General features: G+C 36.2%; 1 protein-coding gene and 1 long non-coding RNA gene across 2 annotated transcripts; both read right to left on the bottom strand.

The window, feature by feature from the left end:
- Nucleotides 1-39: 39 nt before the first annotated feature.
- Nucleotides 40-3,425, bottom strand: LOC122142447. Its single transcript, XR_006158608.1, has 4 exons — nt 2,860-3,425; nt 931-1,009; nt 449-470; nt 40-103 (listed from the first exon to the last, which is right to left on the bottom strand). It is a non-coding gene; the product is annotated as an uncharacterized LOC122142447 (long non-coding RNA).
- A 2,568-nt stretch (nt 3,426-5,993) lies between these two features.
- LOC109051277 (matrix metalloproteinase-15-like) lies at nt 5,994-16,633 on the bottom strand. The gene is given in 12 exon segments (XM_042753682.1): nt 5,994-7,479; nt 7,821-7,935; nt 9,075; nt 10,148-10,295; nt 11,337-11,475; nt 11,732-12,000; nt 13,159-13,320; nt 13,534-13,874; nt 13,941-14,064; nt 14,815-14,962; nt 16,021-16,144; nt 16,286-16,633. Coding segments are annotated over 11 exon segments (1,992 nt in total). The 5' UTR covers nt 16,138-16,144; nt 16,286-16,633; the 3' UTR covers nt 5,994-7,051.
- Nucleotides 16,634-16,756: the final 123 nt, after the last annotated feature.

Consider the following 16,756-nt stretch of genomic DNA (forward strand, 5'->3'; position numbering starts at 1 on the left):
CTTTTGTGTACTTTACTGGAAAGATCGGTCAAGACTCACCTGTCCTTTGAGGTTTGAGATGATTGGTCTTCCTCTCTACCTGGTTTGGCTGAATTGAACTTTTCTGCATGACAATAAGAGAGATAGAGGCTCATTGTGCATTAGTATATTATATTTTGATCCTGCAGTATATTTGGACAGTGCTACACTTTATATTAGTTGGCCTTGTACTTGTACATACTTGTTTTGATTTAAAATACTTGCACTTTTTAACATATATCCATAACCCAACCTTTACCCCAAAACCTAATCATACCCCACACTCATTAGAAGTAAATGTGGGAATTTTGTTACTATGTTAGTACATTGTAAGCCCACCAAATATGAAGTGTGACCATATATTTTACATTAAACCTAATAAACAATCATGTTGCAACACATTAAAACAGTAAGAGTGCTGTAAATGTACCTCGAGTTGATGTTTTTCCATTCTTCAGAGGGAGATTTAAGAGAATTAGAGGTTCATTATATGAAAGGACATCAATGCAACAGCAAGACAATAATATATGAGCATAATTTTTTTTATTAATAAAGTAATATTCAGATAATTTTTTTAATTTATTATTGCCCTTTATAACAGTTTTATAGATATAATATAGAAAGGGAAGATGGGGTGTGGAAAAGTGAATGGGTTTAGAAAATGTTGCAAGCAAGATTCGAACTTACATTATCCACATGAGCACCATGGCTCATTATGTCAGATCAAGTGCATTAACCACTAGGACAGTGGTTACTTGTTTCAAACTACAAATAACTTGTAAAGCACTAAAACACTTTTTGTAGGTCATGACCCCATTTAGAGTGAATCAGATTATTTGCACTGTTAAATAGAGTCAGAGATATTTGTGAGGTGTGCATTATGAGTCCATGTTAATGGGCTTGTGGGTTTACCGCAGTGATCGCCTCCTCCCCCAGATCCTCCTGTGTATTGGGAGGATGTGGCACGACCTTCACCACCCAGTTAAACATCCTGAAGGAAGGAAAAACTCTGTTAAATCAATAAATACTCACTGATGATGGAATAGACTATGGAAAAATGCCATAAACTCCTACAACAGAGAGACAGTCTTACCCTGAAATAAGTTACAGTTAATTATGTTTCATCCTTGTCAAGCTTAACTTAAAACCCAGGACCGTCCTTCAGAGCTAATTCTTGTGTCATATGCTTTAGTCGACAATATTTAAAGGGAGTTGCTTCCAAGACAAGGATTTCATCCTTGGGAAAGCCCATTGAAACTTCTATTCATCCAAACTCTTAGGGCGCTCTTCCAGGGAAACCCCACAACAGTTTCAGAAATAGAATGATGTCACGTTTGCCACATCCTTTAGCAAACACAAGAGGTTTGATATGCTTGATGGAGAACAATGAAAGTGTTTTCTGTGAGTCTGCAGACTAGTTCTCACGACAGGCTCGCTCTAAAATTATTTTGGACCCAATTGTCTTACATAAAATGTGATGTTATGAAAGTCCCAGTATGGCAGGCCCAGTATATGGCAGCCATTCAAACGATTAGCAGTCGGTTGCATGGCAAGGGGTCATGCAAAAGTAATTTAATCACTTCTTTCTTCCATCTAAATGTTTTGCACAAAGCAAAATGCACCAAGTAAGTTTAGCCCTGAGGACCAAAACACTAATCATCTGTGTTAGCATCTAAAATGGTGAAAATACATAAATAAATGCAATTCCAGTTTTGTGAGTAAACAAAGTCCATCATAGACTCACTTGCACTTGCTTTCTTTTTGATTTGTTATAGGAAAATATCCATTTTACAGCACTTAACTTATGTAGCTAAAATTTTCCTTGCCTTGGTTATGTTTTTACATCTAATTTAAATGTGCATTGTAAGATTTAACAATAACAACATATGTGTTAGTTTATGTTAATGCAATAGTTAACATGAATTATTGGTTAATCCTCATTTATAAATATATTATTGTTTATTTTATTTCACATTAGTCCCTAATGTATTAGCATATGTCAACGTTTACAACCTTAAATATTAAGAATGTATTTGTAAACACTAATGTTCAAAGGTTTGGGGACATTAAAAAAATATAAAAAATAAATACTTTAATTCAGCAAGCAATTCATTAAATTGATCAAAAGTGACAGTAAATACCTTTACATTGTTACAAAAAAAAAGTGCTTTGTGAAATTTTCTGTTCATCAAAGAATCACGGTTTCCACAAAAAATAAAAAAATAAATAAAATATTAGTGTTGTTTTTGTTTTTGATATTGATAATAATAATTAACTTTATCTTAACATTTATGATTTCTGAAAGATCACAAAACACTGAAGACTGGGATAATGGTAATTTATCACAGGAACAAAAAAAAATAAAAAAAAAAATAAAATAAAACATTTTTACACTATAAAATTTATACATTTTAAAATTGTAGTAATATTTCACAAAAAAAAAATGCTGCTTTGGTGAAACATATTTCAAAAACATATATATATATATATATATATATATATATATATATATATATATATATATATATATATAAAAATCTTACTGACCCTAAACTATTGAATAGAACAGTAAACAGAAATGAACGAGCAGAATTAATAACTGGTGTACGATCATGTTAACTACCATGCTAAACAGCATTATTGTATAGTGTTTAACTATTTAAAGTAAAAAATAAAATCCAGAAATTTAATTTTTCTTAAAAAGGATTAATATACTGGCTAATCCTAAAACACTCATCAGATCTAAATCACTACTTCCTTAAAGAGCACCATCATCATGCTAAATCATGCTAAATGACAGATTCCAGACAGGAAGGCAGATATTATAATCAAGTTTTTTACCTGAATGTTTAGCAGTGGTTGGGCATTCCGTGGGGATTGAGACCATTCAGAGCGGACTTCAGCAATCTGTGCGGATTAGCACTGGGCTAACAGGATTAAATCTTGAAGGACAGTGCTACCCCTCACAAGACTACACTTAAAAACAATGGGAGCTGTTAACCAGATTAAAGTTATAATGTGAAGAATTTGATCTACTTAATATATAAAAATAATAATAATAATAATGTGCAATTCAATTCTAATGCTACATTGTTTTGCACTATTACAAAATATGTACATTAGTGGTATTTGTCCATGCAAAACTTTTCAGCATGATGTCAAGATGTTCTGAGTGGTTGCTAGGGTGTTGCTATAAGGTTGCTAAGGTGTTCTGAGTGGTTGCCAAGTGATTACAAGGGTGTTCTGGGTGGTTGCTGCCCCAGTTCAAAAACAGCAAAACATTAAACCCAGAGTTTGCATTAGCATACACAGATATAAGTATACAACATAAAGAAAACACGTTCTCACACCCAATTGATAAGATTTGGGTTTTCTGACAGCGAGAGAAATTAGCATCCAGAAAGCTAATTCATGCTACATGCTAATTTTGTTAGCCTCTCTATGCCCTGCACATGTACTCTGTATTTCTGGTTCATCAAATGCCACATAAGTAACATGTTTACTGTGATTCTTTGACTTTTGAGGGTGACCGCGTCTAACTTGTTGCTTTCAGAAGCAAATGCCATGGCTATGCTAGGTCTGAGCAGCTAAACAGCAGCAGATCCAATAATGAGATGAAGGCAGGATTAGCTCTGAACCAGCGAAAGGCCAATGCAGCTGATCAAGGACGAGCTGTTGCCTTACAACACAAACCACAGCCGTTTTCAGGCAAACCCAAAACTGATCTGAGCAGGTAAGCACCTAAAGCATATCTCTGTCCCATGTCACCACCGTGCCCTAGAATCTGATTGGAGGAAATGTAGTAGAGAGTTAATCTAATCCTCTAACAGGATAGGAAAGAGTGAAGCGACTGGTCCCATGAGTTTGTTTTGAGGATTAAAATTAGAAAAGTAGGCCATAGCATGTTTGCTTTTGTTGATATAACTAACTACAGGGTTTAGTGTAAACTGTAAGCTTATTTTATCAATAGACAAACAAAAATGCCCAATGTCACCCTGCTGAAAAAAACAGCATATGCTGGTTAGGTATGTTTTAATGCCTGGATGCTGGTCCTTTGCTGGTTTATGCTGGTCCTTTGCTGGTTTGAGCTGGTCCTTTGCTGGTTTATGCTGGTCCTTTGCTGGTTTGAACTGGTTCTTTGCTGGTTTATGCTGGTCCTTCGCTGGTTTTGAACTGGTTTCTTTTCTGGTTTATGCTGGTCCTTCGCTGGTTTGAACTGGTTCTTTGCTGGTTTATGCTGGTCCTTCGCTGGTTTGAACTGGTTCTTTGCTGGTTTATGCTGGTCCTTCGCTGGTTTGAACTGGTTCTTTGCTGGTTTATGCTGGTCCTTCGCTGGTTTGAACTGGTTCTTTGCTGGTTTTTATGCTGGTCCTTCGCTGGTTTGAACTGGTTCTTTGCTGGTTTATGCTGGTCCTTCGCTGGTTTGAACTGGTTCTTTGCTGGTTTATGCTGGTTCTTTGCTGGTTTATGCTGGTCCTTTGCTGATTTATGCTGGTCCCTTGCTGGTTTATGCTGGTCCTTCGCTGGTTTAAACTGGTTCTTTGCTAGTTTATTCTGGTTCTTTGCTGGTTTATGCTGGTCCTTTGCTGATTTATGCTGGTCCTTTGCTGGTTTATGCAGGTCCTTTGCTGGTTTATGCAGGTCCTTTGCTGGTTTGAACTGGTTCTTTGCTGGTTTATGCTGGTCCTTTGCTGGCTTGAGCTGGTTCTTTGCCAGCACATGACCAGCATAAACCAGCAAAGGACCAGCATAAACCAGGATCCCAGCTTCAAAACATACCTAACCAGCATATGCTGGTTTTTTCAACAGGGCAGAGTTTATTGTTGTGATTATGCAATTATTTGGCAGGTGTGATGTAAAATAAAAAGAACAAAAATGGCTGTAGCCTCAACTGCTGATCCAGTTAATGTCTGCTAGTAGATGTGGTAACTACACGATCCACAAGCTAAAAAGTATAATATATACCGTATAAAAATATAAAATCATACATTTGCAAAGGGTATTTGCTAGTGGACTGCTTGCTTAGTGGCATGCTAAGCTAGTTCACTAAAGGGGCATTTGGGGTAGCCATTGTAATTCCTGACCAATGCAAAAACGTAATATATATATATTATTGAACATTAGCAAATATAGGCTAAGCTAATGGACTAATTGGTTAGTGGTATGCTAAGCTAGTTCACTAAAGGGGTAGTTGGGGTAGCTGTTTGCAATGTCCGATCAAACAAAATGTATGATACAATTCAACAACTCCAGAGGTTATACCCTTAGAAAATAAACATGATTACTACAATTTTACTATAATAAAAACATGTTTTTCCTATTGAATAAATACCAATTGTATAACCACAATTTTACTACAAATATATGGTTAAACTATGGTTTAGTTTAGCAAAACTATGGTTAATGTGTGATTAACATGGTTTTATTATTTGTAGTAAAACCATGGTTAATTTTAATAAGGGCAAGTTAAATAAGCAGGCTAATTAGCTAGTGGACTGCTAAACTGGCATCCTGAGTTAGCTTGCAGAATCTAAGCTAAAACAATACAAAGAATCATAGTAGATCATTCTCAAAAAATGATCTATTGTTTTGGTTACTATTAATATAATATAATATAATATAATATAATATAATATAATATAATATAATATAATATAATATAATATAATATAATATTTATAATACATTTATGGTCAAAATAACAGATGACATGCATTATAAATGGAATTTGTATGTGTTTGTATCTTTTGTTCAGCAAATGGAATCACTTTGGAGGCAGACTTGATTCAGTGGGTAGATGGCTACATCTGGCAGCTTCAGCACAATAGCAGGAAAACAACATTTACACAACACTGCCATAACGTAACTGATATGCTTAGATTAAAAAATTAACGCTATATATACAGTGTACTCCAACCAAAACGAAGGAAGTGCACAATCAGCAGAGGAACCTAAAAATTAAAGAGATACTTACATCCGTATACTCCATTTTATTGTGAGCAAGCTATATACCAGATAATATCTGTGAACAAAAGCAATACATGCCCTGCATGATTTACTCGATTGTTAATACAAAACAATGCAAATCAAAAATCAAATAAAACACCAAATTAAGGGAGAGTTTTTCATTTGGCACTACAGAAAAAGCACAAACACATTCATATTGACATGAAATACAAAAAAGACACAGGTTTAAAACACATAAGGCCACGTGAACAAAGAAAATAATTTTTTGCTCAAACTGCACCAAGTCTACTATGAAGTCAGTGAAAATAAGTACATAACACAGTGGTGATGGTCTGCACTATTAAGGCACAGATTCAGCCTTGAAAGGCACTGACGGACACAATCCGAGGCCAGGAATGCCTCACAAAAACAAAAAATTCACAACTGGGGGAGACTGGAAGTACAGTGGGGAAAACAAACTTTGAGGGGGGAGAAAGAAGTAGGGGTACGCTAATCTAGGTCACGATGACAGTACAGCCACGCCTCGAATCGCCTTTCCTCCCTCCTCCTCTTCTTTGGCACGCTCAGAGGAAATGCTGGCAGGCTACAAGCCCCCATCCCCCTCTTTCTCTCTCCATAAAGTCCGAAATCAGCAACATCTGTGTAATGCAAGTCAGGCAAGGCTCCACGGGGGAAGAGACTATAAACCCTGCTAAATGTGCGTGAGACAATTTATTAAGCCTGACTTTTCTTTTAACCCTGCGCTTTCCGCAAGGCCTTGCAACAGAGTTTGCGGTTTCCTCCATTATTGAGGCCAGTTAGCAGAGGATGTGAAAGAAATGTGCTGATCTGAGCTTGTTTTCATACATCCAGCATTCCCCACAGTCTATAACCGAACGGGCTCAAGAGGAAAAACTTGCAGACGGACGAATCACTTGCAACACGTAAATGTAAAAAATGACCACAAAACAATCAAAAGTGCAAATTCTACATTGGGACCGGGGTTTTGGGTGGGATGAGCACCATAAACGACAAGGTGTGTGTCTCTAAGATTTGGCTATTAGGTAGTGAAAGTGTGCGAATGTTTTCAGACCCACTGCTGCAGGGATCTTTTGCAGTGAACTAACACTTTGGGTGTCTCTTTCCTCTGGAGTGTGGTGATGATGATGTATATGACTCCCAGAATGCACAGCACCAGAACCAGAGGCACAGTCACCAAAATGAGGGTCATGATGTGTTCATCAGTCTCGTTCACTCTTAAAATGACATCTACTTCCTTTTTCTCATCTTCGTCGTCATCAATTCCGTCTTCTGGATCTCCTTCGTTGTCAGGGTCTTGATTCTTGTCGTTCGTCTCGGGCGATCGATGGCCGGGTTTTACGTCCGTTTCTGCGTCAAAGTGCACCCGGCAGCCCATGAAATCATTTAAAATGGATCTCGGGTATCCAGCGTCAACCTTCATCCGCTTGTTATCAAACCTCCAGTATTTGGTGTCTTTGTAGAAGTAAGTGTATGCTGTGTGGAAAAGAGTTAGAATGTTAATTAGTGTATATAAATACACCAGTGACTAATAATCCCATGTAATCATCTGCAAATGCTTGATCAAATGAGATTCTAGCCAGGCTCTGAATTCCAGAGCTATAAAAAGACATGCCAAAGACGATCATGAACAATGGTGTGAAATTAAAAGTGAGAGCAGAACGTTTTCAAGTCAAAGGTCTTATTGCACCCCAGTTTTTTTTTAGCAATGAGGTCACATTTTCCCTCTCAGCTTTGGATTAATGGACTTGTCTCTCTTTTTTCATGCATTCAGCTGTGACATTTTCTCGGGCAGCCGTCACCTCAGCCTGACTCACCTCCATCATCGCTGAGGAAGGCCCCTTTCAGGGAGCCAGGAATGGATCCCCACACGCTCACTGGTTTAGGGTAATCTTTATCCACGGCACGGGATTCTTCACTAAACCGCCAATACTTCAGGAGAAGGCATTAATGGAAAATAATACTATAATTATATGTCTACGCTAATACATAAAGATACACAATACATAACACATACACAAAATTTTACAGAACTTTTTCTAGATAATATTTCAGTTCATAATTAAAAGAGAGAAGGAAGAAATTTTATTTTGCTTACAAAAAAAATCAAGCTTGTTTTAGGCATTTTAATTTGTGATTTAATCATCATAAATTATTATATTTTATTATTATATTTTGTATATTGTTTTATTATTTAATTTGATATATTATTATATTATTGATACGACAGTCTTAAAGATGCAATAGGTGATTGTCTTCAGAAATTTTTTTTGTTATGCTGGTTGAAAGTCTCTTCACTTCCTGATAGCAATCATTTAGTTAAAGGGTTAGTTGGTCCAAAAATAACAATAATTACGACTTTATTTAGCATTGTCTTCTCTTCCGGGTCTGTTGTGAGCGCGACTGCTGTGACTGTTGACGTACGATGCTGTTGACGTGTTATCTTTGTTATTGGGCGCACCAGAAAACACGTCAGCAGCGCCGTGAACGCGCTCACAACAGACCCGGAAGAGAAGACAATGCTAAATAAAGTTGTCATTTTTGTTATTTTTGGACCAAAATGTATTTTCGATGCTTCAACAAATTCTAACTGACCCATTGATGTCACATGGACTACTTTGATGATGTTTTTATTACCTTTCTGGACATGGACAGTGTACCGTACATACTGTAAATTTTCAATGGAGGTTCAGTAATTTCTCGGACTAAATCTAAAATATCTTAAACTGTGTTCAGAAGACGAATGGAGGTCTTACGGGTTTGGAACGACATGAAGGTCATTAATGACATAATTTTCATTTTTGGCTGAACTAACCCTTTAAGTAGTCTAAATGTATTTATATATTCTGTGGAAGGCGTAGGACCAAGAAATGTTCGTCCAATCAAAATAGTAATTCCAAGTGTTTTTATTGACTTTCCTACCTGCCTGTCAACTAGGGTTGCACGATTATGATAAAAATCATATTCGCTGATTATTCCCTTGAAATTGTAATTGCTATTATTATTACAATTTAATGTTTGATACAACTGCATGCCGTATTTTTATATGAAAATAAACAAGCTGAAAACACTCTAATTGAAAAACCTCTAGTGCTTTTCTATAGTATTAATAACATAAGTGGACTTTAAACGATTAATTGCCGCTTTGAACAATTACATAATTGTGGCACCAATAATTATAATCGCGATTAGAAATTTGATTAATTGTGCAGCCCTACTGTCAACATGTATTTGCATACCTCTGCACACCCAGTTCGTGCAGACAAGATATGTCATCAGCGCGTTCACCTACGATGTGCAGACAAAGCGAGAACGGCAGGCAAACATCAACAACCTGATCTTCCTTCCTGGTATTGTAGTACTTTTACTAAAGGTACTATAAAGTTTTCTCACCAGTGAATGACATATGATTTATTGTAACAATGTTGTCTCTGGTCGTCTGATCTGTTCGCGTTTATGCGTTCAGGGGGCGTGGCTTTGGATGCGATTTGTAAGGAGGGAGGGACGTTCGCTTTCAGTGCTATCAGCCTAAAGTTAGCATTTTCCAAGATCTTAATATCATAATGGAAAAAAACTGAAATATGTATATAAATAAACTTTTTTTTCCATTATACAGGTATTATATCTATAATACTTTCTGAAGGGGATATGTTTGAAAATATACTGCAAAGAAATTTCTGGTAAAAATGGGAAAAATAAAAATGGACATTTTTTACACAAAGTTTTATTTTTCTTAGATTTTTTTAGGTGAAATGTTAGTTTGAGTAATACGTGGACACAACTTTTACTTTTAAGTCAACTATCCTTTCATTTAAAGGAATAGTTCACCCAAAAATAAAAAAAAAATGTCATCATTTACTCATCCTCCACTATGAGTTTCTTCTGTTGCACACAAAAGAAGGTATTGCAAAAAATGTTGTTAACCAGTTGACGGTAGCCATTGACTTCCATTGTATGGAAGAAAATACTATGGAAGTCAATGGCTACTAGCAATTGTTTTGTTACCAAAATGTCTTCAGAAGAAATAAACTCCTACAGGTTTTTTAACAAGTGGAGGATGAGTAAATGATAACAGGATTTAAATTTTTGGGTGGACTATGCCTGACACATCTGGCCTTTTCCACAAGGGCCCCAGCATGTTTACCTGTCTCCTCTGAAGAAGTACGTATAGCCAGATGGTTCCCACCACACTGCTGTGTCCACTCTGTCAGGCATGCCTTGACCATAACGAAACAAGTCCTGAGGGTATCCGGGCTCCACGTCTGCTTCTCTGAAAAGCCAGTATTTACTTCCTGCGGGAGTAAATACAAAGAGGGAATGGACAAAAAGCCACATTAGATGGAAAGACTTGAATGGGAGGGGTTGCATGGCTGAGAGATGATATCACAGAGACCTCTATTCAGTTACTGAGATTGCACAGAAGATGTTTTGTGTTGCATGGAAGCAAAGTTCTCCTCAAACAAATGCACAAATGAAACCTGAAATCTCACAATTTGCATAAACAACAAAACAATAACTGTATCTCTTTCTACTACACATGCCCTGCTGCAAATTTTCCAGGTTTCTTCTCTCAAAATGAAAACAGAGCAGTCAGCATCTGGAACTGAAGCTGACGCAATGCAGGCGAAGTCCTGAGATGCTGCCAGACTTTCCTTCTTTCCTCTCTGAGAGTTTTACAGGTGACATAATTTGACTCCAAGATGCTGTTACAGCAAGAGGAACAGATGTTTAAAGGAGACGTAGATTGATATCTGGGAAATATTAAATGATTTTGATGCTTTGTCATTTTTAAAGATGTCTGTCATACTCTATCACTGTCATAAAAATAACTTTGGATCACAATATTTACAGCTACACTGGCAAAAGAAAAAGGGGGGAAATCAAGAAAAAAATATATATATACAAAAAAAATAGTGCTGTCAAATTGATAAATCGTTATTATTTGCATCCAGAATAAAAGTTGCATTTACATAATATATGTGTGTACTGTGTATATTTATATGTATATATAAATACACACACATACATGTATATATTTAAGAAATATATTGTATAATATATACATACACTGTAAAAACACATATACTATGTAAACAAACATTTATTTTAAATGTGACAGCACTAATATAAAATGAGCATTTTAGTTTTTTTTCAATTAAAACAATTTTAAAATATTATAACAATATTAAAATATTATTACTGTTATCATTATTATTGTTAATAATACAATTTCTTCTTATTATAAAACAATTAAAAAATATATTTTTCACCCTTATTTCTTGCTTTAACAATTAACCGTTAAGTTATTTAAACATTTATTTCATGACTCAGACCTTTAAAGAACACAAATTTCCCATCATGCCGTTCATAGGCAGCGTCTATGTCCTCTGGAAGCCCTATCCAGAAGAAGGAGATTGGCATCGGGTAATTATCCAGAACCCGGTTCCTCCTAACCCTCCAGAACCAACGACCCTGACAAAGAATAAAAACATTCATGTAGGTCATAACACTTACCACAAAGATGTGTGGAGATTTATGCCTTATCAGAAAAGTTTGACCATCTTCTTACAGACACCGGATCCAAATGATGGTCAAAAACAAACTAAATACATGGCTAGTCGTTTTATACATATTTATATGGTTACTAAGGTGTTCTAATTGGGCTTTTTTTTATGAAGAACCACTTTATACAATGTAACTGCATTTACTGTAGATCACTGTTATTAACCTTGAACACAAACATCTCCCCTCTCAGTATGGTCACTGTGTCAAAGTTCCCCTCGCAGATGTCAGGTGCATCCTGATCTGAGCGTGGTGTGGGCTTGGGTCTATGGGACCTCCTAGTGGGGTGGACCGGAGGCACCCAGGGCCTGGTGGGTTGCAGCGAGGGTCTGGTTGTTTTCAGTTGGGCCACTGTAGTGGTGGGCTCCGGCTCAGCAGTGGTTGTAAACAGGGTTGTGGTGGGAGGTACTTGAGTGGTGACAGTCTCTGGAGGTCCTGTAAATACCAAACCATAATGCATTTTCACACTTAGCTAATCATCCTCTTTTCCACACATACTGCATAGACACAGAACGCGTCACTTTTCCATCCAGCATCAGAAGCCCCAGAGGCTCATTCAGCCAGCAGTGGAAGACTTTCAAATGGAGAAAACAGACTCAAACAAAGACACACATGCTGAGAAATTCATTGGTGCCAAGTCAATGCAACTGGACTGAAAACTAATGCACATAAAACAGCAGAGTGAGGATAACAACTGTATCATAAATGTGGCAAAGCCTAAAGAAGTCATCGGATAATGACGGATCTGCATTGTGAGAATTCACAGTTGCACCAGATACACATTTTGCACATTTTAAACCTGCAAAAGTGTCATTTTGATAACACTGTCAAAAATAAATTTGAATCAACAACTGTCAATGAAAATGAATGTGGCGTTCTAATAGTGCTGTTATTTAGTGCAATAAACCTGGGATATTTCACTGTTTGTATCACTCTGGGTTACTTTACTGTCTTAGTGGTGGGATTTTTTTTCACGACTCTTTGTGCAGGTTACATCATTAAATCAGACAAGTGAACCTGAATCTTCACTCAACTGATTCCTTCAGAAACAAAACAGAGTGGATCATTGAATCATACAGTTAACTGATTTATAAAAAAAAGAACATTGATTCATTCAGGAATGAAACAAGTGACTGTCTTAATGAGTGAATCACTTAGTTAACTGATTCATTAAAAAACACTGATTTAGAAAGGAACGAAACGTGTGATTGTCTTTATGAGTGAATTATTTAATTAATTAGTCAACAAATTTGTTAAAAAAAAAAAACATTCATTCAGAAACAAGTGACTTGGTTGAATTATTGAATTATTCACTCATTTAGAAACAACAAACCACTACTGTATTTTACACACAGACATGCAACGGTTACATTGTGGCTTTGTTTGGAACTATTTTCGATGTCAGAATGAAAATAGACAACGTAATTTCCAACACTGTATCGCAGATGTAATTTACACAATATTAGGCTATCATTTGTTGAACTGTTGTGTAAAAGCCATATAAGACGCAATTAAATGTAAATTAATATCATGGAACTAATTTAGATAGTTAGGTTAATTAACTGAAACAGGAAGTACCTCAGACTAGCTTACCATAGATCTGGTGAATGCCATTTATGTCATCGTCAGTCAATGAGAAGCTTTCTGTGTCCATCCACTGGTAGAAAGGCGCCATGATGGCAGAAGGGTTGTTGGAGTGCTCCAACCCCAGCGCGTGACCCAACTCATGAACCGCGACCAGAAACAAGTCAACACCTACAACCAAACAAGAACAGCAAATTAAATGACTAAACTATAAACAAAGAAAAAAAAATCAGTTAAATCGGTTTCTGAACAGTTCAAAGACATTTAAATTTTGCTAACATTCATACACACTCTGTGGAAAAGTAAACGCTAAGCTAATCCACAGTAAAAAAAAAAAAAAAAAAAAGGACATTTACTTTGAAGACTGCAGAAAATTGTTCACACCTGAGCCCTCCCGTTGGTTCAAGGTCCATGGCTCGTCTATGTCGAAATGTGTGTCTCCTCCCATTCCGGGACCGGGGAAAAAAGCGTGTGCCAGAGAGCCTCCTTCCCCATCAAAGAGAGACATATCGCCATGATACCCAGCGGCAAACAGTAGTATTATGTCAGGCCCCTCACTGCCATTCTTAATCTCGTGATACGGGATCTCCTCAAACTGCAGAGGCGTTACTTTCTCCCAAACCTTGAAGGCTTTGTGAATAGCCTCGTAGGTCTGCTCCTGGCCCACTTTGGGTGAGTGGTTCTGAATCTTGGGCAGGAAATAAAGATTTTTTTCTCATCATTAGCTTGCTGAACATTAACTTGAACAATGTAAACTGAATTTGTTCTTCTGGGTTTGAGGTTTAATTCACCTGTAAGTCAGCTTGTCCTGATCCCATTTGTGGCCAGTAAGTGCGTATCGCTTACGCCGAGTACCTCCCTCTGCTGACTCCTCAAAATGATCTGGCACGCCACAGCGAGGTCTTTTCATGGCTTAAAAAAAAAAAAAAAATATATATATATATATATACAGTATATATATATATATATATATATATATATATATATATATATATATAATATATATATATATATATTATATATATATGTATGAATATTAGTGCCGTCAAACAATTAATCGTGATTAATCGCGTACAAAATAAAAGTTTTTGTTTACATAATATATGTTTGTACTGTGTTTATTTATTATGTATATATAAATACACACACATACAGTATATATATTTTTTAAAATTTACATGTATATACATTTATATTATTATATTTTATATTTTGGATGCGATTAATCACGATTAATCGTTTGACAGCACTAATGAATATAATCCATACAGATACACACATATCTTTTTCGGCTTTAACTTAAACTTTATTTCACTTAGTAATTCACTAGTTGCCAATGCCACATTTCGATTTTATTTATTTTTTTGCATCTAAAATTTTGATTTTATTAACATTAATGAAAAAGATTTTTAATAATTTTTGTCTTAGTTAATGATAACAAAACTGGTATAGATTATTTATAATATTAATAACAACAACAACCATAACAATAATTCTAAAAACATTTTAAAATAGATATAAAGCTATTTTATTAATAATAAAATTATTCTTATCATTAAAAAATACAAATTTTATTAAGTAATAAGTGGTATGGATAAGCTACTTGACCTAGTTACACTGTACACTGTATCACAGTTTCTATTTTGAATAAGAAGAAATCATACTTAATAGTGGCCAAGTCCATGTGTCCGGTCACCTCCAGGCCATAGAAGCGCTGCATGTCCTTAATGGCACTAGAAAGGATCTGGGCTGATTGCATGGTGGACATCTGTCTGCTAGCCTGGGACAGGTAGCCATAGGTCCTCAGCCATGACTTTAAGGAACAACACACAGAAAATGTTGGAGAGTTGACAAGGTGTTGCAACAACTACTACGAAGAAGTGTGGTGATGATGGGATTACACAACAAAAAGAAAAAATGAACGTACATAAAGACATTAATTCACAAGCTGCTTTTTAATTACGCAACTCTCTATTAGAATCCATCAGGAGGTCTAGAATAAGATAAGTTAAGTCTTAAACCACATGTGAATATGAATGTTAATATTTGAAGATGTTTTCAGTTAAGACCACTGCCTCATAATCAGGCTATGATCACAGACGTAAACATCGTTAGGCACATCCGTACACACCATCTGATGTTCACCAGAGGTTGCAGAAACTTCCTATTATAATTCTCGATGTTGAAATGACCAAATGCTTACTAAACAGATAGGACTGGATTTAATACCAGGTAACCCAATGAAACACTATGGTCCTGTAAGGAGTAAAAAGAAACTTTAAAATGTGCTTTTTATTTAAAAAATTTCAAACAGTAAAATGGTTTACAACAGCATCGTAAAGCTTAAAAAAATATTTATTTATCGGTTATGTGTCCAGTAACCGATAAGTTATTTATGCTTTCTAATACAATAATAGGGCGATCATTAGATTATTACACACACAAAAAATAATTTTAATAATAAAAACTATTGGTGTTGTTACAGCATTATATTTAATTAAAGCTTTTATGACCTATATAAACGTAAATCTATTTTTCATTTTTGTTTTGGGAAACAAAACTGTTTTGTTTTACACATTTATCACATGACAAGAATAATCATAGAAGTTATGCAAACAATACAAGTTAAAGTGTGAATGGTGTTATTAGTAAACCTGATATTATTAAAACTATGAGTTGAAAAGTGTAAAAAAAAAAAAATCGATCAAACCGATTAGTAACTTGTCCTCTATACTAACTTAAACCTAAAACTCATACTTTCACAATCCTGGAAGACCAAAGCAAAGTGTAGCCAAACAGAATTTCACAACTCAGTATGTACAGATAAACTCCACAAAGTTTGTTTGGTGTCGTCAGTATTTCAGCACAAACCTCTGCGCTGAAAGCATCATCTTCTGCGGTTGTTTCAGCGATGTTGACACACAGCAGGATGAAAATCATAGCAACGTGTCTCAGCGAGCGATGCGATCTGCTCCTGCGGACTGACATCTCTCCACTCCGGGACAGCAATGAGAAACAAACACACCGCGTTACCTTCTCCTCTCCAAGAACCGCGTGATTAGATCGCAACCAGGGATAACATACAGTCTTTTATCACCAAAATAATGTCATTGTTCTTCTCGGACCACAAACTCACCAGTTTAGTGCACGTTTTTCTTATCCCGTCAAGTTTTCGCCTGTATTGCTACTCGTGCAAACAGTTCGCATGGGTCTCCAGTGGCGCGCGCACGCTTGTAAACTATAACATTAGCATGACCAGCAGCTATCAACCTATTAAATATTAATTAAAAAGACTACTTGTTGATATATGCATTGCATTGTTTGTGTTGATATAAGCACCGCCTGGATAAACCCATCCGGTAATGTCGAGAACCAGGCGGCGCGTCCTCGAAACGATCCTCAATCTGTTGCAGGACACCAAAGAGGACCATGAACGCTCACGAGGAGCTCAAGCCGATCTGCAGCACGCAGGCGCACCCCATTCCCTGCCCAGCGTCTCGGTTTGCCTCTGTGATATTATGCACACCATTTTTGGTTTTATAATAAACATTTCATATGTATTCTTGAGAAACGCAGATAAAGGGAGCTGTACTGAAATTTGTTTATT

Source organism: Cyprinus carpio, chromosome B25 (genome assembly GCF_018340385.1).
Source record: "Cyprinus carpio isolate SPL01 chromosome B25, ASM1834038v1, whole genome shotgun sequence".
Taxonomy (NCBI): Eukaryota; Metazoa; Chordata; class Actinopteri; order Cypriniformes; family Cyprinidae; genus Cyprinus; species Cyprinus carpio.